General features: G+C 39.4%; 1 protein-coding gene across 1 annotated transcript in view; it reads left to right on the top strand.

The window, feature by feature from the left end:
- Positions 1-5416: 5416 nt before the first annotated feature.
- Positions 5417-27113, top strand: part of ppp2r5b (protein phosphatase 2, regulatory subunit B', beta) — a 255808-nt gene continuing 234111 nt past the window's right edge. The window contains exon 1 of the mRNA XM_039760627.1: positions 5417-8209. Coding sequence (XP_039616561.1) covers positions 8017-8209 — 193 coding nt within the window. The 5' untranslated portion in view covers positions 5417-8016. The remainder of the gene's footprint in view (positions 8210-27113) is intronic.

Raw genomic sequence — 27113 nt, 5'->3', positions numbered from 1 at the left:
CAGACTTTCTTAAGACTGCTGTAGTTAAACCCCTACTCAAGAAAAATAATCTTGACCCCTCTACTAAATTTCTAAATTTCAGACCCATCTCTAACCTGCCCTTCTTAAGTAAAATTCTAGAGAAGGCAGTCATTATGCAGTTAAATGACCACCTCAATAAACATGCTATTCTTGATACATTTCAGTCAGGCTTCAGAACAAATCACAGTACAGAAACTGCACTTGTTAAAGTAGTAAATGACTTGCGGGTAAATGCAGACAGAGGCCATTTATCTAAATAAATTTATTTATTTAATTTAAATAAATATTTTATTTATCTGTTCTCATCCTCCTCGATCTGAGTGCCGCATTTGACACCATTGATCACAATATTCTTAGAAATCGCCTTAGTCAATGGGTGGGCCTCTCTTGCAGTGTCTTAAATTGGTTTGAATCCTACCTGGCAGAGAGAAAATTCTTTGTAAGTTGTGGTAATCACAACTCAAAGACACATGATATTCTATATGGTGTTCCACAAGGCTCTATCCTGGGTCCGCTGCTCTTCTCAATTTATATGCTTCCGTTAGGTCAGATTATCTAAGGACACAACGTGAGTTACCACAGCTATGCTGATGACACACAGCTGTACTTATCAATAGCACCTGATGACTCCGACTCTTTCGATACACTAACACAATGTCTTACTGGTATTTTTGAATGGATGAATAGTAACTTTCTCAAACTAAATAAAGAGAAAACTGAAATCTTAGTGATTGGCAATAATTGATACAATGAGGCTATTAGAAATAAATTTGATGCATTAGGATTAAAAGTCAAGACGGAAGTAAAAAACTTAGGGGTAATTGTTGACTGTAACCTGAATTTTAAATCGCATATTAATCAGATCACTAGGACAGCATTTTTTCACTTAAGAAACATAGCAAAAGTTAGACCTTTTATATCATTGAAAGATGCTGAGAAATTAATTCACGCTTTTGTTTTCAGTCGTCTAGATTACTGTAACGCACTCCTCTCAGGACTACCCAAAAAAGACATAAATCATTTACAACGAGTGCAGAATGCAGCTGCTAGAATCCTAACTAGGAAAATAAAATCTGAACACATTTCTCTAGTTTTGATGGCACTACACTGGTTACCTGTGTCTTTCAGAATTGACTTTAAAATTCTGCTTATGGTTTATAAAGCCTTAAGTAATCTCGCTCCATCCTATATATCGGAATGTCTGACACCCTATATTAATAATAATAAATCGTAACCTTAGATCCTCAAATGAGTGTCTCCTTACAATTCCAAAAGTTAAACTTAAAAGAAGTGGTGAGGCGGCCTTCTGCTGTTATGCACCTAAAATCTGGAATAGCCTGCCAATAGGAATTCGCCAGGCAAATACAGTAGAGCACTTTAAAACACTGCTGAAAACACATTACTTTAACATGGCCTTCTCATAACTTCACTTTAACTTAATACTGATACTCTGTATGTTCAATTCATCACAATAACTATTCATGGTGGCTCTAAAATCCGTACTGACCCCAGATCTCTCTTCTGTTTCTTTTTCCGGTTTCTTTGTGGTGGTGGCCTGCGCCACTGCCACTTACTCAAAGCATCATGATGCTCCAACATTGATGGACTGAAAGCCAGACATCTACATGACTGTCATCATCAAGTCCATACAAAGAGGACTGTTTCACTTACTGTATATATACTGTATATATATATATATATATATATATATATATATATATATATATATATATATATATATATATATATATATATATATATATATATATATATATATATAGTGTTTGTTCCTGCCTGGCACTCTATGCTAAATGGGGTAGGCTCCTGCACTCCCCATGACTGTGTTCAGGACTAAGCACGTTAAAAATGAATGACTGATATACGTTACTATTCAAAGGTTTTGGAATACCCCCATTTTTCTAGCTTTTATGAAACCTAAAGCATTACAATTCCAGTGAGTACCCTGATAAGGTACACAGCCTAAAGGTAAACTGCTAGAGTTTAAAAAAATAAAAACTTTAGGTTACAAAAAACTGAAAAAGAATGTCATTTTCTGATTTATACAAAAGCCTTTTTCGGGGAACAAGTAATGAGTTAATAGCTTAGAGCTTTTCTGCAGCAATGGAAGTTAATTAAACGTTGAAAGCTGATGCAAATGATTACAACAAGTGTCCCAAGTTTTGTGATTACTTACAAACCCTCTGTCTGTATAAAAGCAGTGTTAGAGCTAACTATGCCACAACACCCTCTGAAGTGTTATTTGGACAATTTCACTCTTAAAAGTGTATGTCTTTACTTTAGAGAAATCACAAAAAAATCCAAGGTATGAGTGAGGACAGTTTCCTGTACCGTTGAAAAGAACTTAGAAACTGCAGTAAACTCTGACAGAAGCAGGACTCGCAGTCCCAAATCCACAACATTATCAGAAAATGGGTTTCTGAGAGTTGACGTCTTGTATGATAGGTGCCTCACAGAAAAACAGCTTAACAGTTGTTGAAGTAAGCAAGTCTCACTTTCTAAGCTTTGATTTCAGTACACATGGAGACATTAACCTGCATACATTTCAATAAAACCTGGAAAAATGAGAGTGTTCTGAAACTTTTGACTGTTTAGCAATGGCTTTTTTACTGCCACTTGACCTATTAAACCTCCAGCTCAAACTCTTCTCTTCACAGCTTACTTCAAAGCTTAGCAGCAGCTTGTCTGGTCGCAGTCATTGTTTTTGGTGAAATTCATCCATAGCTCATTGCAGAGCATATATAAATATGTGTGTGTGTGTCAATAAGAATATACAGTGCCTATTCACCATGTTGGGAGTTTAACATTTTATTGTTACACAACATTATCTCACAGTGGATTTAATTTGGCTTCTTTGACACTGATCATCAGAAATGACTCTTTAATTTCAATGTAAAAAGAGATTTCTGCAAAGTGGTCTAAATTAATTACAAATGTCCATCCATCCATTATCCAACCTGCTATATCCTAACTACAGGGTCACAGGGGTCTGCTGGAGCCAATCCCAGCCAATACAGGGCACAAGGCAGGAAACAAACCCCAGGCAGGGCACGCACACACCAAGAACAATTTTGGATCGCCAATGCACCTAACCTGAATGTCTTTGTACTGTGAGAGGAAACCAGAGTACCCGGAGGAAACCTATACAGACAGGGGGAAAACATGCAAACTCCACGCAGGGAGGACCCGGGAAGCGAACCTAGGTCTCCATACTGCGAGGCAGCAGCACTACCACTGCACCACTCAATTACAAATGTAAAGCACAAAATATTTGAGCGTGAAAATATTTACCTCCTTTAATATGCATCCATTATCCAACCCGCTATATCCTAACTACAGGGTCACGGGGGCCTGCTGGAGCCAATCCCAGCCAACACAGGGCGCAAGGCAGGAAACAAACCCTGGGCAGGGCGCCAGCCCACTACAGCCCCCTTTAATATGATGCACCTAAATCATCACCTATGCATCCAATTAGTTTTACAGTCACAGACTTATCTCAATGTAAATTACCTGCCTGGGGTTTCAGTCAATATTTCATGTCAATATTAACATAATGTCCCCGTGTCTGGACAGTCCAGCTTGTGGTGAGTCAGTATTGTGGCCTAACCTACACAATGAAGACAAAAGAACACTCCAAGCAGCTCCTTGAAAAGGTGATCGAAAAACACAAGTCAGTGGATGGAGACAAAAAATATCCAACTCACTGAGTATCCCTTGGAGTTCAGTTAAATCATTCATTAAGAATTGAAAAGGGTATGGAACAATTGTAAATCTGTCGCAGGCTATTAATAAAAGCAGAGTGATCACTCAAGAACACAACTAATGATGGAGGCCACCAAGAAGCCAACAATAATTCTAGAGGTGTTATAAGCTAAAGTGACTGAGATTGCCAAGACTGTGCACACAACAACTGTTGTCTGGGTGCTTCACCAGTCGCAACTTTATGGGAGTGTGGCAAAGAAAGCCATAACATCTCAACTAGAGTTTCTCTGGAGGTGCATGGAGACTCTGAAGTCAGCTGGAAGAAAGTTCTATGGTCTAATGAGCGCAAAATTAATGCTTTTGGCCAATAGACTAAATGCCATGTTTGAAGACTGCACGTTACTAAAAACACACCATCCCCTTAGTAAAGCATGGTGTTGGCAGCATCATGCAGTGGGGATGCTCGTAAGGGAAGAGGGTAAAATGAATGCAACAAAATGCAGGGAAACTCTGGAAGAAAACCTGATGTAGTCCTCCAGAAATCTGATTTGTCAATCATAAAGCCAAAGTTACACAGGAATTGCTTAAGAACAACATTGTTAATGTCCTGGAGTGGCCGATTCAGAGTTCACATCTCAATCCAGCTGAAAATTTGTGGTTGGACTTGAGAAAGGCAGTTCACTGATGATCTTCATGCAATCTGATGAAGTGTAAACGATTTTGCAAAAAAGAAAGGGGGAAAAATGTAGTGTCCAGAAGTACAAAACTGAGAGAGATGCCTGTGCACAGACTAAAGGCTGTCATGTCTGCCAAAAATGTTTGCAATAAATACCCAAATCCACATGGGGGATGAATACTTATGTGTTCAAGTATTTTGCATTTTATATTTGCAATTAATTTAGACCACTATACAGAGATCAGTTTTCACTTTGACATTAAAGAGGTGTTTTTTTTTAATCAGTGCTAAAAAAAAAATTAAAATCACTGTGATTCAATGTTGTATAACAACAATAAAATATAAAAACTTCCAAGGAGTGAATATTTTTATAGGAGATAGATAGATAGATAGATAGATAGATAGATAGATAGATAGATAGATAGATAGATAGATAGATAGATAGATGTGTATGCGTGTACTGTATATAGCATACATACTTATGCATACCATATAATTTATGAACTGGTTTGTTGGTTTGTTTACAAACGATTTATTCTTTGTTCCTGCTTTGTCCCTAGTGCTGCAACGATAGACTGCAGCCTCCCAGTTTCTGGTTCAGGATATGTTTGACAATTTAATATTTGATTATAGATACAACAAATATATATAAATATGGATAAAGATATAAAGGGAAGAGAGTAAAGAGTATGTAGAAATAATGGGATATATAAGATACATAAATGAGAATACATTAGTATTAAATACATCAGACACATGCGTTTAGTTTTAAAGGATTGAAAGCGTGTCACTTGTATACAGAGATGCAGATGCAGACATTAGGAGGCGCATGGAATGAGTGAAATGCAATCACATAAACCTGTTACATCGATACTTTCTGACGTACAAGCAGCGGTTTCAGGGCAGGTAGCTGAGTACACGTAGAAGCCTCGTCTTGTCTACTATCCCAACAGCAGGAAACAGTGCAATGCAGTATTGAGGCGTGCCTCGGCAGTTACCACAGTAACAATGCGTACTCCTTTGACTATCCAACTACACTAATCATTTTCAGCAGCATGGGGATTGTGTGTTTAGGGACGGTCATAACATCAGAACAAGCAGCCAAGAGACTTGTGCCCACGACTCCCAACCAGTGGCGAACTTTATTGTTAGGATGACATCATTCTACAGCACCGATGCAGGAGCTATATTTAAAGTACCAATCGGATGGCGGGACTCGAGTCAGGTGCTTTGCAGCAAGGGTTACACGGTGCCTGTGTAACAGAACCCACTAGTGCCGCAGAAAAAGAGGGAAAATCGGCGTGACTGCAGTTCGCAGCGCGGTAACGGTGACGGTGTAACCCTGAATGAATGAATGAGTGAATGAATGAAAGATCGGTTCCTAGCGCAAGGACGGGAAATTCATGAATGAGCGTGAACAACATTCGGCGAGCGGGACAGCTGGAAGGAGCGCGGACTGCAAGTGAATACTAATAAAAGACGTGTCGAAAACGAAGAGGGTCGGATTGTACTGTAAATTGAGCACAAAAGCGACATGTGAATACCGGACGACTCGCATTGCAAAATAATCATGGGACGAGTGGGAGAAGGCCACATTACACTTTAGCTCATTTTACTGTTCATTTGTGGAGATTTAACCGGATCGACGTGTCCTGTGTCCCAGTGCACCGGTGTGATTTGAGGAGAGTGCTAAATCGCTGTCTGCGAGGATCAGATATTAATTCAAAGGCAATCTTCTGCTGAAAGGACTCGACATTTTTTCCTTCTTTTTTCTGTCATAAAGAAGACACTCTTGCTTACAAAAGGAGAGGCAGTAACAACTACGTTTATATCATACACTCTTTACTATGTTGTGACATCATGTTTGTATGAATCGAAGAAAGAAAAATCGCTGCTTTTGAAATACAGTACTAGTGCGATATCCATTTAAAGGTGCGCTTATTAAACAACATTATCTGCGCACTTTATTTAGTTCAGACAACCAGAGCCACAAATCTTCAGATGTTAGTTTCGATTTTGTAATGGTGTTTGTTTTGATTCCGAGGTTTTCTTTTCTTCCCGTGGGAAATACAGTGTCATTGAACAGTGTCCTTGATTCTAACAGTAGCGGACCCTTCTGATTTACTGACACCACGGCTCAATGTATAAGGTACAATTCCGGTTTGGGAAATGGGGGGCGAAACTAGGAAATGAAAGTGCCCCGGCAGTTGTATTATTGCTTAAGTATAAACGTACAAATCTGTACCCTTGATTACTAGCAATCATTTGAAAACCATCGCTTTGTTAAGTATTTTCAGAATAACAGACATAATTACCTTTGTGGACTGAAGATATTAAATAAAGATGTAAATATCCACTACTATCTATCTACACTCTCAAAAGGTTAAGGTACTAGAGACTGCACGGTTTAATGCTAGCTCATCTTTCTTTGCCTTATCTTTTCGCTAAGGGAAAAGACCTGTGCGCGCAGAAGACAATAGAGCCGTTTAACAGAAGGCGGTCGCATTCTGCGAGCTCCTGCCTTTCTCTCCTTCCACATTAAAACAAGGAAGTATACGACTGGACGAAGCGATCTGGGCCTCTGTGGTGGTGCTAACTGGCCCTCCTTGACCGGCGAACTGCACGATGCTCAGATAAGAGTGCTTTCCAATCAGATTGTTCCAAGCAGCTCCGTCTGATTAGAGGATTCCTTTCAGTGTACCGACCTACTCGTTTATAAATGCGCAGCCACTTCCCACTAGAGCATCTCATCATCTTCGCATCATCTTCGTTAATGCAATCATAAATCCCAGCGATCATTTATACCTGCCGGATTTTGCCGTCCTTTGCTTTAGTATCTCTAATCTGGTGTTTTAAAAACTGGAACTTTATTGCAAAGCAAATAAATAAATAAATAAATAGTAAAGTGTTTCGGTTATACTCTTTTCTAAACGAAGGCAAAGTTTGCCTTTGAATATATATATATATTTTTTTTTGCATTGCACATAGGCCGATCGCCCAATGTTATGTGTCACCCAGTAATATATGAAATGGCCGCAGGTAGGTGGCACACGGGTCAGACTCAGTCAGTTACAGATGTGAAAAGGGCTCTCTATTGTGTTTAATCGGCAAATCGGAGCACGGACAAAAAACTCCTTTTGCGCGAGCTTCCCCGCTTCTTTTTAGTGAACGAACTCTGACTGTGCAAAATAATAGAAGATGACGGACGTTTCTGTACTTAAATTGATCACATCGGTTATGAACTAAGATGTTTTCAGAAGCTACTGCAGGGGTGTCCTGGCCAGCTTGATCCACCAGAGTGTGCAACCCGAACCGCCAAAGTTCGGCAATAACAGGTGCCGGCTGGATACCATCCTTCAGCACTGTATTTGGAAACATTTAAAACGCAGCAACCAGTTTCAAGTGTGGAACTCAGGATATCCCACGTCTTCTTCTTTAATTAAGAAACTCAAATTAAAAAGACTTGTATGGCAAAGTCACACCGTTTTTGTCGCTTCTGATTCCGGATGGACTTCTAATATTAAGAGTAAGACAAAAAGGAGCGATTGTTTCTGAGGGTCACTTCTCTTGCCAGCTTTTTGAGACATTCGCGGGTGGCAATGGAAACCACGAAGCTACCCCCCTCCAGCCCCTCATCCCCCAATACAAGCTTTTCTGTTCCGAGTGCCGAGAAGGTGGATGGCTTCCCACGGCGGTCCATGCGCCGAGCCAGACAGCGCCGATCCCACAGCTCATCTCAGTTTCGGTATCAGAGTTCGCAGGTGGAGCTCACCGCCCTGCCCCTCCTGAAAGGTAAGACTGTCTGACACGCACCCCTGTGCCTTTATTTGGAAAGGGAAAGAACTTTAATTAAGTTTTTCGATTATGTTTAGTACTACATTACATTAATTGGCAATTCATCTTTGTGTGCCTATTTTAACCATCCTAAGGTGTAATAGCCTTGATCTGATTGCTGGGTTTTAGAAACCGCACCTCCTTCATCTTTCTGGCCCCACCCAAAAACTTTCGTCCATCTACTCCTTTGTTAATTTTAGCTGCTGATTTGTACACAGTGGTCAGGACCATAGGAAAAGCTAATACTATCAACATAAATACATCAAGTTTTGGTGCGAACAGGTCCTTGATTTCAACACTGCCTGTCAATTCTCCATTGTGAATGGAAATAATCATGTAAAACAAATACAGAAACTGTACACTAAATTGAAACACACATTTTATGTGTGTTTGGCAGTAACTCAATGCGTTTATGCATGTAGACAGTGTCAAGACGACTTGCTGAGATTCAAATGAAGCCCCAGAATGGGGAATGGGAAGGGAGTAGGGAAGAAAAATAATTAAAGTGACTTTGAACATGGCATGGTTGTTGGTGCCAGATGGGCTGGTCTGAGTATTTCAAAAACTAATGATCTACTGGGATTTCCATGCACAACCATCTATAGGGTTTACAGAGAATAGTCCAAAAAAGGGAAAAATATCCAGTGAACGGTAGTTCTGCAAGCTTGTTGATACCAGAGATCAGAGGAAAATTGGCCAGACTGGTTTGAGCTGATAGTAAGTCAATTAACTACTTGTTACAACTGAGTTCTTCAGAAGAGCCCCCCTGAACGTACACATGGGCTACAGTAGAAGGAAACTACACTGGTTGCCACTCCTGTCAGGTAAGAACAGGCAACTGAGGCTACAGTTCACACAGGTTCCCCAAAATTGGACAATAGAACACTGGAAAAAGTTGCCTTGTCTGATGAGTTTCAATTTCTGCTGTAACATTCGGATGGTAGGATCAGAATTTGGTGTCAAGTGAATTATTTCAACAGTTCAGGCTGGTGGCGGTAGTGTAACAGTGTGGAGGAAATTTTCTTGGTACACTTTGGGCCCCTTAGTACCAGTTGATCATCGTTTCAATATCACAGCCTACCCGAGAATTGTTGCTGACCATGTCCATCTGTTTATGACCACAGTGTACCCATCTTCTGAAGCTACTTTCAGCAGGATAACATACCATGTCACAAACATCAAGTCATCTGAAACTGGTTTCTAGAACATGGCAGTGAGTTCACTGTACTCAAATGGCCTCCACAGTCACCAGATCTCAATCCAATACAGCACCTTTGGGTTGTGGTGGAATGGGACATTTGCAACATGGATGCGCAGCCAACAAGTCTGTTTCAACTGTCTGATGCTATCATGTCAATATGAGGAATGTTTCCATCACCTTGTTGAATCTATGACATTAAGAATTACAGCAGTTCTAAAGGTCAAATAATAATAAAGTGGTTGGTAAATATATACAGTATATATATAAAACAGGTATGAGGACTCCTAAAAGCTCCACAAGCTAGGCCAGGCCTCATTTGCCAGCCTAAAATAAGCCTTACCCCAATGGGCTTAACCCCAACTATCATGGCCTGTTATGGCCTACACAAACCTGAAAGGAGTAACACTTAAAAATGTACTCAATAATTCTGAATGAGCGTAAGCCACCCTAATTCACGGTGTTCATAACTAACTGTAATAAAAGTAAATAACAAACAAGAAAACTGGTATTAGATATTAGGCATATTAAAATGTGTTCTTCAGTTTAAATGTTTAAAGTCTAAATATGATAGAGGTCCATAGAGGGCTAGATACTTAATAAAAGTTTAAAAATCTAAAATAACCTAAAATTCGTAATCATTGACTGTAAAGTATTGTAAAATGATACCCCACATGCTTTTGTTTGTTTAACCTTCTGGGTGTGGCTCATAGACGGCTAGGTCCACCAGTAAAGAATAAAATATCCAAAATATTATCATACTCATGATCAGCAACTTCAAAACAAAATAAAGCGACACTCCACATACCAAATCACCGATCCCCATTTCTTTTTAAAGTTTTGTGAAAATGAGTAACTTTGACCCCTCCACAACTTCAAATCCTTCTAATGTTTTTGCTGAAACACCTATTGGTTTATTCTTTAGCATAAGTGTGTAATTTCCTGCAGAAAATAAGATCCAAAAAATGTCCTCAATTTCAGAGTTTTTTGGGTCTGGTTGGCAAAAATTGGAAGGAACACCAAAGAACTTAACATCTTGTATAACTACCGTATATACTCACGTATAAGTCAGGCCATGAAACTCGAAAAATCGATTATAAAATCAGACTCCAATTTATATGCCCGTTCAAAAATACGACACTTAATTTTTTTTTTTTACATCTTCTTGTTTCCTCAAATCTCACACCAGTTTGTCAGACACATCGAATTTTGTTGCAGCAGTGCAGTTACCAATTTCTTTCGCCATTTCAACAACTTTTAATTTAAAACCAGCTTCATATTTTCTTCTGATCGAACGCTCCATCGCAGATAAGGGATGCTCTTACGATAAAGGTGTATGAGGATGTGAGATACAAAAAACACAAAACAGTGCAAACATTGTTTTGGAATAGTTTGAGTATTACCGTCTGGTCACGTAGGCACAATATAGAAAAAAAAAGGCAGTGTGCTCCATGGTTACTGTCTCAGGTGGACGTTAGCATATCATAATCTCTTGGACCAATAACGTGAGTTTTCCACATTTGACTTAATACAACCGATATTATAAAATACTGGAAATTATATGGTAAAATCAAGCACTGACTTATCCGTGGGAGAACTTAAACACGAGTAGTCTTATATACGGTAGACATGTGGGGTTTTTCTTGTATTAGTGAGTCAGAAGATGCTGGGCAAAAAAAACTGAAGTGATTTCAAAGCTGTAATTCTTACAGATACAAAAATGTCCCAAAAACTGAAAAGTGCCTTGTGATGGAAAAGAAGCCGTAAAAACCTATTTCTTGCAGATACCATTCCACCAAAAGACTTTTTATATATGAAGAATATTTTTTATTGCAGAAAAATTTGACCAAAATGTTTAAAAAGGGCAAAGGAGTTACTTAACCAGAAAAACAATAGCAAACAAGGCCCAATACACCAATCCAAAGAAGAATGCAAGAAACGGAGCAGGAAAAAACAACAAATTCCTTCACAAGTTAAATGAGTCACCGACTTGAGCTTCCCCAACTCTGACCAAAACAGCCAAAGCTTCCTCCACAAAACACAAGGGACATAGGATAACTTAGATTTATACATAGAAACATTATAGTTATGAATTAAATAATTAAAGAAAGAAAGAAAAATATTTTACATAACATAAAAAATAAAACAAAAAACTAATGAAACAAGGACGCTAAAACAACAGTAAAAACATTATACAGTATATACCATAAATAAACTTATACTAGTGCAATAACAATGATAACACAAGAAAGTTTATTGTATTTACAAATATATCAAAGAATTAGTTACATTATCAAAAAAGACAAACAAGAAAAAGACAAAATATAAAGCAAAATGGTTTTCCCTAAAAGGCAACTCAGAGCTAACATGTAAATTAATAATCCAAACTCAGAGTCCAAAATGAAGTAAGAATGTACAATAACCACAACAATTCAACAACAATAATTGCAGAACAAATCCACTCCACAACAATCACTATGAACCTCTGAGAGATCTATACTTCAGCCTAAAATATAAAGGTGGCCGGGTGGTCCCTCAGCATTAACACAGTAGTGGCCATAAGTCTTGGGATCCCACCCACAATAAACAAGGAATATATGCAAACATAACTATTGTACATAATACATACAGTAAATAATAAAAAAAGGTACAAACATAACTATATTAACAAAATTACATAATAACAAAACACACGGAATATAATCATTCAAAAACATAGAAATAACAAAACAGAAAGGAAAATATGCATAAGATGGGGAACAAGCCATGGCTGAATCATAAAAGTCTGACCAGTTGCTCTAGGTCTCCAGAACTTTAACTATGTCTGACTTTGTCTTTTTCTGACCATGGACCCCCACAGAGGTTTATTTGCTGCAAAGATGCTGCTGATTGCTCCTCTCCTTTGCTGTCACCTGGCCGTATTTCAATGATAATATTAATGGATATATTTTGTTAGGATCTATTTATTTTAGTCAGTTTGGAACCACCTTCTTTACTGTGTGTTTAACCTAATCTGTGTGTACATTATAAATTGGTAAAATTTCTCCTTTGTATATGGACCTGTACTCGGTGAAAAGTATTATATAAAAATAAATTGAATTAAATTAAAAGTTTGGAAACAGAATGAGAATATTCAGCAGCCAATCGAGCTGTTCAGTTAGCCAATATCTAAGATGTCATCTAGACACTGTTTAAAAGCTTTTAGACTCCCTACTTCAACTACAAGACTTTGTATAAAGACATCCTTCCTTGATTCCACCTTGAATTCCCCTCACTTTAATTGCCTTTGGGTAAACAAGTAACTTTTAAATAGAAGCAAAATAGAATTTAGAAAAGGACATTGAACAGTGGTTCAGTGGTTAGTGTTTCTGTCTAACAGGTTGAGACAACTGGGTTGGACTCATGGTCTGGTTACTGTTTGAATGGAAATTTGTAGTTTCTCCCTGTCTCTGTGTGGTTTTCTCTGGGTATTAAATTTTCAGGATAGTTTCACTGTTGTTGAGATTTAAGTTAGGTGTAGGGATATGCATGGACCAGGACTGACATGATGGTCTGTCCAGGGTTGCTTCCTGCTTTACACCCAGTACTGTCAGAATAGGCAGTTTGCCAGGACCATGTAATGGAAAAAGAGGGTTTAGAGTAGAACAGTGATTAATGAAATAAAAAGACGAGATGTGATATTAAGTGACAACACAGTGTTTCATTGCTGCCAGATTGAAAATCAAGTCTGAGAGTGAGCTTAGCACAAATGGAATGATCATAGTAGCAACGATCTGGAGAGAAGATAAAATGCAATAATGGATTTGGAGGCGTCTTTGATCTTAATAGCACTGATATGATGCAGGAAACAGTCTGTGAGCAGCTATCTTTGTGTTTTAACCACTGTAATTGCAGGATGTGGCCTCAAAGAAGCAGAGTAAATAAAGCCACTGAAGAAGCAGGTGGTACACTGTATCACTTTAAAATGGCCAGAGGGAGTGCATTATTGGAGACATAAGTGTGAATATTGCTACCAGCTTTTGGAAAGAATTACTTGAGTGATGGCTTTGGATTTTGGAAGTGGTTGGGACTCGGGGTGAGGTGTCCGAAAGTTGTTTGTTAAGTTTGTTGTCTGTTGGCATCAGGTGATTATACATTTGATATTGAGAATTTAGGATATATGTCATTAAAATAGGAATTTTATAATTGTTGACAGATTGGTGTATAAGTTGGATGTGCATTTAGTTTTTGGATATGAATATTGTAGGGTTTCCCCACCATTGACAGACAGCTTTGATATTAATGTGGTCAGCATATCCTTAGGTAATGGAAATACTTAGAATTTTGAGGTCTTTTGTTCTGCACTAAAAAGACTACAGAGTCTAAGCACTATGAAAAATTGACATCTTTGGAATGGAACTGTCGCAAACATATCTATGGGAATCAGTAGGTTAGTAATAAAGAGACATTTTTAAATAGTAATAATCAATGGAGCTGTTTACTTCAAGATATACATGATGAATGAGTCAATAGTAAATTTGGGAGAGGAATGGAAGTTTTTGCAGTAGTTATTTTAGACCCAGGAAATTGAATAAACATAGACCAATTATATGGCTTGATATTATTGATATACCATGCTGTATATTGTTTTGTAAAGGTCACGTACAAAGACAGAGTAAGAAAAAAGTACTTTGTTTATTTTTTTGAAGAAGCATGCTGGATTATTGGTTTTCCAATGTATCGTAAGATGTTACTATAAAGTCAGTGCTCTGTCTGTGTATGTGTCTGTGTGCAATATAATATGCATACTATAAAACTATGCTATATATACTTCTCAAAAAATTAAAGGAACACTTTGAAAACACATCAGATCTCAATGGGAAAAAAATCCTGCTAGATATCAATATTGATATGGACTGGGTAATGTGTTAGGAATGAAAGGATGCCACATCGTTTGACAGAAATGAAAATTATCAACCTACAGAGGGCTGAATTCAAAGACACCCTGAAAATCAAAGTGAAAAAAATTATGCGGCATTCTAGTCCATTTTGCCAAAATTTCATTGCAGCAACTCAAAATTGTACTCATTAGTTTGTATGGCCACCACGTTTTTGTATGCATTCCTGACAACGTCAGGGGCATGCTTCTAATGAAATGATGGATGGTGTCTTGGGGGAATCTCCTCCCAGATCTGGACCAGGGCATCACTGAGCTCCTGGACAGTCTGATGTGCAACCTGGTGGCGTTGGATGGACCGAAACATAATGTCACAGAGGTGTTCTATTGGATTTAGTCAGCCAAGTGTGGGGGCCAGTCAGTGGCATCAATTCCTTCATCCTCCAGGAACTGCCTGCATACTCGACATATGAGGCCAGGCATTGTCGTGCACCAGGAGGAACCCAGGACCCACTGCACCAGCATAGGGTCTGACAATGGGTCCAAGGATTTCTTCCCGAAAGCTAACGGCAGTCAAAGTGCTGTTGTCTAAACTATAGTGGTCTGTGTGTCCCTCCATGGATATGCATCCCCAGACCATCATTGACTCACCACCAAACCGGTCTTGCTGAACAATGTTACAGGCAGCATAATGTTCTCCATGGCTTCTCTAGACCCTTTCACATATGTCACATGGGCTCAGGGTGAACTTGCTCTCATCTGTGAAAAGCAAAGGGCACTAGTGGTGGACCTGCCAATTCTGGTATTCTATGGCAAATGCCAATCGAGCTCCGCGGAGCCAGGCAGTGAGCATAGGGCCCATTAGAGGATGTCGGGCCCTCAGGCCACCCTCATGAAGTCTGTTTCTGATTGTTTGGTCAGAGACATTCACACCAGTGGCCTGCTGGTGGTCATTTTGTAGGGCTCTGGCAGTGCTCATCCTGTTCCTCCTTGCCCAAAGAAGCAGATACTGGTCCTGCTGATGGGTGAAGGACCTTCTATGGCCCTGTCCAGCTCTCCTAGAGTAACCGCCTGTCTCCTGGAATCTCTTCCATGCCCTTGAGACTCTGCTGGGAGACAACGCAAATCTTCTGGCAATGACACGTATTGATGTGCCATCCTGGAGAAGTTGGACTACCTGTGCAACCTCTGTAGGGTCCAGGTATCTCCTCATGCTATCAGTAGTGACACTGACCATAGCCAAATGCAAAACTAGTGAAAAAACAGTCAGAAAAGATGAGGAAGGAAAAATGTCAGTGGCCTCCACCTGTTAAACCATTCCTGTTTTGGGGGTCATCTCATTGTTGCTCTTCTAGTGCACCTGTTGTTAATTTCATTATCACCAAAGCAGCTGAAACTGATTAACAGCCCCCTCTGCTTAACTGACCAGATCAATATCTCAGAAGTTTCATTGACTTGATGCTATACTCTGATTAAAAAGTGTTCCTTTAATTTTTTTGAGGAGTTTATATTATAAAAAGGTAAACTTACATTTATTATAAAATCTAAACTTTTTCAGGCCTTGTAGTTCAAACAGTAATATTAATGATTATAATTATTCACCCAAGTTTAAAAAAATAGAAAAAAACACAAGGTGTTCACAAAGCAAAATTATTTATTTTTACAAATCCAATGGTTAAGCACAAGTACAAAAAACCCCAAATATATACAGTAAAATAAAGTTTTATAGGCTAAGGATGAAAATTAAAGTTTTCAAACACAATGTTATCATAAAAGCTTTTTAAACCTGCTAAGTTAATTTCAGGTTGATGATGGTAACTGGACCAGGACAGGCAGCCAGCCCACCTAAGCTTCCCTCACATACTCACTCAGAGTGGCAGTTTGGAATCACAAATCAATCTAACCAGCACATCTTCAAGGATGTGGGAGGAAAACTGGGATGCCCAGAGGAACACTAATAAGGACATGGAGAGAACATGCTAACATAAAATAGATGATTACTGTTTCTGAGATTTGAGACCAGGATGCTGAATTTATAAGTCAGCAGTGCTTGCAACTGTGCCTCATTGCAGCAAATACAATTGTGACAGTTTTTTTGGATAAGTATGTTCAAGCTGTTTTTTGTCTCAAGAAGTAAAATATGAAATGGTTAAGGTCCAAAAATTGAACAGTCCCATAATGAATGATTTCTCACAAAGTAATGCAGCAGCTGAGAAGGTTGACTTCAGAGGTTCTTCATTTTTGTTCTTGTTTCCATCTATAAAGGCTAAGTATCCTTGCCAGGTGCTTTAAAGTTAAAGACACACTAAATGTGCATTGCTTTATATTATGTGTATTATTATCACTGAGTAGGCTAGTTTTAGAGACCATTACATTATTGACAGAACATTGTCATTTAGTTGTAATTCTATCCGGGGTGCATATTGTATTATGATTATTATCATCCGGTAGTCAGCAATTTAGAATAAGGAAAAAAACAGTGCATCGAAAATTGATGGATGACAATATTCCATGTAGCCGTTTAGCAGTTAGTGCTGCTGTTTGAATACTTTAAGGCATTCTGAGTTCAGAATTAATGCTAATTGCTGAGAGTTTTAATCAAAATTGTGTTATATTTCTATGCCTGTGGTGTTACAAAAATAATAAATAGGCAATCATCTTTATTGTTTTTGGTTTGGCATTGAGTGAATGTGTTGTAATGAAATATTCATGTATAACCAAATGATACTATGAAGCATTTGATGTTGGAAAAGGTCTTGTTTATAAAATGTTAAATGTTAGAAAATCAGCTGGAATGATAAGTAGCACAACGGGTGTCAGAATTGAGACAGGTGTTCAGTTGTATGAATTTCAGTTATTTAACCTTGGAATAAGAGATTCTTATGTAGTATGGTGGGTAGTGTTACATCCTCACAACTCAAGAAGACTCTGCTTGATTCACAGCCACAGTCACTGCCTGTGTGGAGTTCGCACAATTCTCTACCTCTGTCCGGGCTTTTTGACATAATACTTCACACATCTCAAAAACGACACAGTAGATGTAAAGTTATAATAAATGTGCCCTCCATTTGACTGGTGTCCCATTCAGAGTTTATCCTTGCCTTGTGCCTAATACTGCTAAGATAGACAATAGCCTCAAGAATGCACTGAATTAATATATGAAGCAGCTGTGAGTTTTTGTTTAGTTTTGCATTTCATATTGTGGCGTTCTTTACGTTAAATGACTACTAACATCTGTCTCTCCCTGCGCTACACGAGTGACACAATACTTTTCTTGGAATCAGTGTAAGAACTTGAAAACTTTCATTTTCTAATTAGCCATGCACTGTGGTTCACTTATGGTGAGTGGTTGGAGTGTAGAACAACTTGCAGAGTGATATTCACCGTGTGTATCCATTAAGTTGTCTTCAATTCACTAGGATCATCTTTGTTGTGTTGGCTTTTTAAAATTGTAAATGATATAATCAGGGTCACATGGCAACAAAGTGTCATGAAGGAGAATATTTTTTTATGTATATGAGTAGGAAAGGAAATTTAGGCAATGGTGGGTTCTGCATCACTGGTGCTTGTCTTGAACCTGATTTTTATTTCTTTTGCAGAATCAGTTACTTTTATATGAAATGCATCGTTGGACACTGGTGATGAAAGAAAATATCTCTAATTAAAAGTCATTTCAGGTGGAGTGGTGGCTCTGAGGCTAGGGATCTGCAGTGGCAATCGGAAGGTTGCCGGTTCGAATCCCGTAAATGCCAAAAGGGACTTTGCTCTGTTGGGCCCTTGAGCAAGGCCCTTAACTTGGAATTGCTGAGTGCTTTGAGTAGTGAGAAAAGCGCTATATAAATGCAACAATTATTATATAATGCAGACTGATGCAAGGTTGTTGATAGTCTGAATTAGATTTCTATTCTTGTACTGTTTTATTAATCCATTCAAACAGTTAACACTTTATTGTATGTAACATGTGTCATCACATGGTGGTTTACTATACCAGACACACTAATAAGTTTGAGAGTCATTGGATAGACTGTTGAACACCTTATGAATATATATAGTTTAGATTTTAATACTTATCACACTTTCTTTATAAAGTGAAGATGGTTAATACTATCTAATCAGAATTCAATTAGTTTCTCTCATTGCTTAATGCAAAGTAAGTATTTTTGAACAAGCCCATCTAGATACCAACTAAATGAGATAGAATGTTTCAGTGTTCTTACTTCATGTGCATTTACAAATTAAACTTCGCAGTAAATCATCTTATTTGGTTAATTTAATATCCAAAGTATATTTATAGTAATGCAGGTACTGCTCCAAACTGAGGGCAATGCTTTTCAGTTTGCTGAGAATACTGCTTTTAAAGATACTTAAAATATTATGAATTGTAAGAAGGTCTGTGTAGTCTAAATGACGTGCAAATAAAGCAGCAATATTTCTTGGATCCCTGCTATTGAAGGATTAAATTATAAAAGACTAACTTTAAACTCTTTCTTTGACATATGATATTGTATTTCTAATTGTACTGAATTTTTTTGCTTTGATTTTTGTTTGATTCATTTTATTGTTTTTGTTTGATTGTTACATTATAACAGTAATCTCTTGTAATGAATATTTTTGGAAATATTAAAGAAATTTATAATAAAATAAATGATAAAAAACAGGTGGTTTCAGCATGATAAAATTGTGAATGTTTTATATCTCAGTACTAGGACAGAAAGGTCTGAGTGATAACAATCCAGACTTATTTGATTCACCAAAAACTGTGCTTCGCAGGGACCAAAATCGTTCAGATAAACTGACGCAAGGACAATCGTCTTCATGCTTTCTGCTGTGCTGATGAGGATGTTGTGAAGAAAAAAAACATACAAAAACAGAGCTGTTAAAGATGAATTGTATTTATATTGGAAAATATTAAGTTCAAAAATATTTGGACAGTAAAACATCTGTATGTTAGATATGGATAGTGTAACCACAAGGGAGCACTACTCAGCCCCAAATTGGAAACACAATGTCACCCAACACAATTCCGGATTCTAATAAAATGTTTTACTTGTCAGCAGCATTTTTTGACACAAGCACCAGTCACCATGTGCAAAATTCCTGCCTCCTCCAGTAGAGTGTCGCTTGCTGCTTCTCAACTGTGATTATCCTAGGTGAGGTTGCGGGCTTCTTTTTCAACTAGACCTGGGGACTGCTTCCAGTGCCATTCTCAGGTCATCTGGAGCACTTCCAGGTCATATGGAAACGAGGGCAGTTCTCCCCTAACAGTGGAAATGAGGGCAGTCCTGCCATGGAGGTGGCACCAAAAGACCCTGCAGGACTGCATTTCTGGACTACAATTCCCATGTCAACTCACAGGTGTCCTGATTGGGTTCAGCTTTGAGGAACACTGCCATATAAGGGAATTAACTACTCCTAGCATGCATGTGCACCTAGTACATTCATTATGGCCTCCTGGTAGGAAAAAAATCATCCTCCACCCAAACCTGGATGCCTGTCCTTCCTCCATGGCACCTAAAATAGTAACTGACATTCTGTTTAAGTGACAAAATAAAGTACAAGGTAGATGTTGCGTAAAGGTTTAATGACTTTGGACATTAACCATTTCTATCCCGCATTTTTGCTTGCATCCACTTCACAGATCCTGATATTTTGCAAGACTCATTTTTCTTTTTCTTTTTCTTCAATAGGCATTGTGTAGGCAGCTGACAAAGAAGTGTCTTCAAGGAAAACAGATTCATTTTGTGTTTAATTATTTAATTTAAAATGATATCCAACTCATTTTTGTCGCCTATACTCCAGTAAAAGCAGTAAAATTAACAAAGGCAGTTTATGTCTTTACAGTATTTCATAACATAGACTCATTTTGGGTGGAGGGCACAGAAATTATGTCAGCCCTTTGGTTCATTGAATCCATTTCACAGAAAAGACAGAAACAAATGAAGCCAAAAGCCCCTATGAGTTTATCCATCCATCCATCCATTATCTAACACGCTATATCCTAACTACAGAGTCACGGTGGTCTGCTGGAGCCAATCCCAACCAACACAGGAAACAAACACTGGGCAGGGTGCCAGCCCACCGCAGGGCGCACACACACAAACCCACACTAGGGACAATTTAGAATCGCCAATGCACCTAACCTGCATGTCTTTGGACTGTGGGAGGAAATCGGAGCACCCGGAGGAAACCCACGCAGACACGTCGAGAACATGCAAACTCACACAGGGAGGACCCGGGAAGCAAACCTGGGTCTCCTAACTACGAGGCAGCAGCGCTACCCACTGCACCACCGTGCCACCCCCTATGAGTTTAGTGACTTTAAAATATTTCATTCATATATAACAAAGAAATATCACATTTCTGTCTCCATATTATTGTAATACTTTTAAAACACTGATTTGTACATTATATTTTTTTCTGCATCCTTGCTTTAGTCTTTCTTCTTGTTTGCACTGCTATTGATTTCCCTCGCTCTTTCTATGCTGGCCATTTTTCTCTCTGTCTCTCTTTGTCTTTTTCTAGTATTATCACTCACTCATTTTTCTTTTCTATATGTAGTCAAATTAAGCCTACAATTCTGACATTGACACCTGGGGTCAAATCTGTCTGCAAAGCTAACTTTCCAAATCAATAGAAGTCCTACAGTGTAAGAGTGGACTGGCAGTGTGGTTGAATCCCAAATCATTGTCGCACAGCTGGTTTTTATTTTAAATCTTTTTGTGGCTTTCTTTGTCTGGATTTTTCTATCATCTCTAACAAGAATCTATCAATGTTATATTTTTTACTATTCTGATTAGAAACTTTAAGTGAAAATAGCTTTATTTATGGAAATTCAGGCTTAAACTCCGCATTCCAGCTCATACTGTATTTGGACTAATGCACCTGTGAGGATAAACACAAAAAACAAATCTGTAATTCCATTGCATTATCTTGTGAGGTATATACCAGCATGCCAAGGCAGACATAATATACCTAATTCAAGGTGACCACAAAGAGCTCTAGAGAAAAAAGGTCCTGCACACACAACAACTGATGACACAGTAGCAATCCAAAGTGATTGGTGAAAAAAAAACCATTAAATCTCAACTACAGTTTGCCAAATGGCATGTTAGAAACTGTGAAATCTAGTGGGAGTAGACTAAAATGTACATGAGCTGCTTGAAGCAAGTGTTACACGGCACATCATCTGGAGAGTAGCATCTCAATAGTTAAGCATGGTAGAAGAAGCAACATTATGATTTGGGGCCGAGGGTACTTGTTCACATCAGGGCTCAGTAAACCTTTGAGGAAAGATGGAAAATCATAATATAACACTGTGCAGAAGATTTCTGGAAGCAACCTAGATACAACCAGAAAATTCACTGCCTAGCAGGACAAAAATAAAATAAAAAAAATGTTAGCAACTAAAATATTGTCATGGAGCAGTCCAGCCAGAGTACAACCTCAGGGAAACAATAGCAGAATTTAAAAAATGATCCTCATCATCCAACTTGAACAGTTTTACCTAGTTTAGACATACGGCCAGATGCTCATCCTTAAAGAGTGTCATTTCTGCCCAGTCTGCTTCTACCAAATATTGAGTCAAGTGTGTGAATAATTTATTACAATTCAATTTGGCTTTACCAACTGTAGTGGGCTGGTGCCCTGCCCGGGGTTTGTTTCCTGCCTTGAGCCCTGTGTTGGCTGTGATTGGCTCCAGCAGAACCCCATGACTTAGTAGTTAGGATATAGCAGGGTTGGATAATGGATGGAATTTGGCTTTAAATTTATTTTTTTTGTTTCTGTACCTTACAGTAGAATGAAACGTATCTATTGCTAGACTAGCAGGTGCAGACACAGACAGCAGCAATACAGTACATGGTAAAACAACAACAGTAGATATAAAGTTATTATAAAATGTTATAAAAGTATTAAACAATAAAAACAGTAAATACCAGTGCGTATTGAATATGTTGAATATATCAAGTGTAATATAAATAAACAAATCAAATCACAGATATAAAAAGAAAAACAAGAGCCCAGAAAAATGTTGAATTAGTAGTACAACCTGATCAGTAGCGTGGGTGCTTATATATATATATGTGTGTGTGTGTGTATATATATATATATATATATATATATATATATATATATATATATATATATATACTGCTCAAAAGAATTAAAGGAACACTTTTTAATCAGAGTATAGCATAAAGTCAATGAAACTTATAGGATATTAATCTGGTCAGTTAAGTAGCAGAAGGGGTTGTTAATCAGTTTCAGCTGCTGTGGTGTTAATGAAATTAACAACAGATGCACTAGAGGGCAACAATGAGATGACCCCCAAAACAGGAATGGTTTAACAGGTGGAGGCCACTGACATTTTCCCTCCTCATCTTTTCTGACTGTTTCTTCACTAGTTTTGCATTTGGCTACAGCCAGTGTCACTACTGGTAGCATGAGGCGATACCTGGACCCTACAGAGGTTGCACAGGTAGTCTAACTTCTCCAGGATGGCACATCAATACGTGTCATTGCCAGAAGGTTTGCTGTGTCTCCTGCACAGTCTCAAGGGCATGGAGGAGATTCTAGGAGACAAGCAGTTACTCTACGAGAGCTGGAGAGGGCCATAGAAGGTCCATAACCCATCAGCAGGACCAGTATCTGCTCCTTTGGGCAAGGAGGAACAGGATGAGCACTGCCAGAGCCCTACAAAATGACCTCCAGCAGGCCACTGGTGTGAATGTCTCTGACCAAAGAACCAGAAAGACTTCATGAGGGTGACCCAAGGGCCCCATGTCCTCTAATGGGCCCTGAGCTCACTGCCCAGCAGCATACAGCTCAATTGGCATTCGCCATAGAATACCAGAATTGGCAGATGCACCACTGGTGCCCTGTGCTTTTTACAGATGAGAGCAGGTTCACCCTGAGCACATGACAGAAGTGAAAGGGTCTGGAGAAGCCATGGAGAACATTATGCTGCCTGTAACATCATTCAGCATGAGGAGTTTGGTGGTGGGTTAATGATTGTCTGGGGAGGCATATCCATGGAGGGTCACACAGACCGCTACAGGCTTGACAAAGGCACCTTGGCTGCCATTAGGTATCAGGATGAAATCCTTGGACCCATTGTCAGACCCTATGCTGGTACAGTGGCTCCTGGTGCACGACAATTCCTGGCCTCATGTGGTGAGAGTATGCAGGCAGTTCCTGGAGGATGAAGGAATTGATACCATTGACTGGCCACCACACTTTCCTGACCTAAATCCAATAGAACACCTCTGGGACATTATGTTTTGGTCCATCCAATGCCACCAGGTTGCACCTCAGACTGTCCAGGAGCTCAGTGATGCCCTGGTCCAGATCTGGGAGGAGATCCCCCACAACACCATCTGTCATCTCATTAGAAGCATGCACCGATGTTGTCAGGCATGTATACAAGAACACAGTCGCCATACAAAGTGCTGCGTACAATTTTGAGTTGCTGCAATTAAATTTTGGCAAAATGGACTAGCCTGCCACATAATTTTTTCACTCTGATTTTTGGGGCGTCTTTGAATTCAGGGCTCTGTAGGTTGATCATTTTCATTTCCATCAAACGATGTGGCATCCTATAGTCTATATCAGTATAGATATCCAGGAGGATTTCTTTTTCCCATTGAGATCTGATGTGTTTTCAAAGTGTTCCTTTAATTTTTTTGAGCGGTTTATATACTAGCTGTGTAAGCTTCTAGAAACTATTGAAATTGTCAGAAAAAAAATTGAAATGCAGAGTCTGCCGTTTTGTTTTGTGGATGTGCTCACCCTCCCTTGTCTATCAGCAGCTAAATAAGTTTCTCTCACGTTTGTCTTTTCTCTGTGGTTTCACTTTGGGGACGGAGTCACTTTCTTGCATCTTCATGCTATAGCCTTGTCTTTCTTTCTTCTTCCGTCTCTTTAACTTGGGGCCGCCTTGCCAGCTCTTTGATTTTCATGCTGTAGCCTCACACTTCCGGGCCAGACAGACAGACAGACACTTCCACGTGTAAACGTTTATATATAAGATAGTTTACTATATATATATATATATATATAGTGGTCCCCGGCCGGGACGCCTTGGAGGACCAGAGGAGGGCTTGTGCCTCCTCCAGACCGCGAGGGGGCGTGCGTCCTGGTTATGTTGGGGGCCTCAGGTAGGGGGCTTCGAAGCCCAGCCCTGTAGGGACCCGTGGCCACCGCCAGGCGGCCCAGTGCCTATTTATCCGGGAGCCCGCACTTCCGCCACACCAGGAAGTGCCGGGGGGAAGACGACAGGGTCACCCGGACGGCTTCCGGGTGCGCAGCCGGCACTTCTGCCACACAGGGGTGTGGCCAAGTCTAATTGCCGGGAAGCAGCTGGAGCCCATCCGGGTTCCTATAAGAGGGGCCGCCTCCCTCCAGTCATTGGTGGATGTCGGGAGGTAGTTGGCAGAGCTGGAGAGAGGACAGGAGGCGGCCAGAGGAAAGGCACAAGGACTGTGAGCCCTGGACTTTGGGGGAATCGGTGCAAGAGGCACTGGGGTTGCACATGAGCACAAATTGTAAATATTGTACAATAAACGGTGTGTGGGTGAACAATATGTTGTCCGTCTGTGTGTGTCTGGGCCAGCGTTCACAATATATACACTGTGTGTATGTATATATATATTGTAACAAAGGCGCTATATAGGAGCCTGACCCGACACAGATGGACACAGTGGCACGTATAAAAAACACAAAGACTTTATTTTTCTTCGGCTGTGGGACACATCTTCCCTGTGCCACACAGCCCAAACACAGTCTCCAAAACACAAGCACAAAACAGTTCTCTTCCTTCCTTTACCACTCCACCTCAAGCTTCGTCACCTTCCTCCCAACTCTGGCTCTTCGAGTGGTGGTGGCTGGGCCCTTTTATAGCCCACCCGGAAGCGTTCCAGGTGATTAACCACCTGTTCCTAATTGCACTTCCGAGTGGGGCTGAAGACTTGTCCAGCCGGGCTGTGAGAAGCACACAGCCCCCCCTAGCGGCCACCCCAGGCCCCAACCAAGTTGTTGAGGACTCCATCTCCCATGGAGCCCTGCAGGTGGTTGGGGAATCACCGTCGGCCAGGGAGGCTGCCACCAAGCGTCCCAGGGGAGGTATTGAACTGCCCATGGCGGCTCCCCCAGAACATAAGCAGCACCCGGCTGTCCTTCACAATATATATATATATACTGTATATATAGTATACTATACATACCATATATTATACTATAGTGCTTGGGCCAGGAAACCATTAAAATAAGTATTCCACTCTGGTAACAGAGGCCAGACAGTAAGTTCTTAACATAAATGCAATGCTGTATTTTCTTCAAGAGAGCGCCAATCTATTGTTCTGCTGTGTGGCTGAAAACATAGACAGAAGTATTTTACATGTTGACACCTGGGTAAAAGAACTTAAGAAACACATAACAGCCACTGGTACTGAGTACCTTTTTTGTTTAAAAAATACAAGTGAACTGCTATTCCGAATTTCTTCTCCTCTTTGATAAACCCTTCTTGGGTTTCATGACTGGAATCAGCAGTTTGTAATCATTCATTCCAACCTTTGTGGCCTGGACTGGACTAAAACTTCCTGTGACCATTTTGAGATGTTTCCTGTTTGAAGCACTTTTGGCTTTCTCCTGAAAGGTGAGCACAACAGGCTTGGAGGCTTCCGGAGTTCTAATACCCCTTTCCAGTGGTTGCCTCTAGTGCTCTTAGCCTATTTTGCACAGATAGACAAATCAAAATGTGACAATATAACATAAGTTTGCTCTTCACATCCTAATTCAATATATGCCATAGTCATTTTTAGTAGCGTTTGGTATAAGGTAGGAACCAGTCTGGAAGGGGTGACAGCACACTCATATACAGACACATAATGACCAATGTAGAATTATTAATTAAACTATGATGGATATCTTTGGGATATGGGAGAAAAAGCAGAGTTCTTGGATGAAAATATATGTATATAGTGAAGGAATGTGTCCAATTCACAAGAACAACAATAGGAAATTAGGTTTAACTGCTTTTGAAAAAAAAAAACAACTAGTCAAAATAGCAGTACAAAATACGGACTACAATCAATAAGTTGATTTGTAAACTCTATGGAAACATAAGGTTTGCAATTGCAATTACTTTTTGTCCATATCAGTAATAAATCTATCACAGACTGAAGTACTAAGAAAGGTTCATCTATATACTTTAATACTTCTGCTACTATAAGAAGCAATGATTTTTTTTTAATTCTTCTTAGTACCTGCGAACAATCTTAATGAAAAAAGAGTATGATAGCATTACTCCCTTTGAATGTCTTGAACTGCTGGTCCTGGGCGTTGTCTAGTGATGAGAAATTGAGCAATGAAAGGCCTCAGCTAAAAATAGCGCTGAATTTGCAAACCCACTTTGGTCTGGATTATCTATCATTCTTCCTGTTATAGCAATAATACCACTTCACAGGCACTTTTGACTACCATGTAGGGCCCAGTCTCTCAGAAAATCAATATGCATTACTGAAGCAAACATCTTAACCACAACAACTGCAGCTGCTTTTTATTTTGTGGGGTGTATGTGCTGAAATTGCAATCTATCTATAAGAAAAAGGTCTATTGGTTCTTTATCGTCACAAGCACAAACTACAGGCAGATTCTTACTTGCATGTGCTAATCAACATGCAACACATTGCCACTCTCTGGCACCATTATTAGTGAATATAACTTCCTTGAAACATCTGTTTTCTTTTCCTGAAAAATCTCAGAACATGGTTTAGATACATCCACAATCTAAG

The sequence above is a fragment of the Polypterus senegalus genome, chromosome 8 (assembly GCF_016835505.1).
Source record: "Polypterus senegalus isolate Bchr_013 chromosome 8, ASM1683550v1, whole genome shotgun sequence".
NCBI lineage: Eukaryota > Metazoa > Chordata > Cladistia > Polypteriformes > Polypteridae > Polypterus > Polypterus senegalus.
Note: the sequence above shows the minus strand (reverse complement) of the source record. Positions and strands in the feature narration are given on the sequence as shown.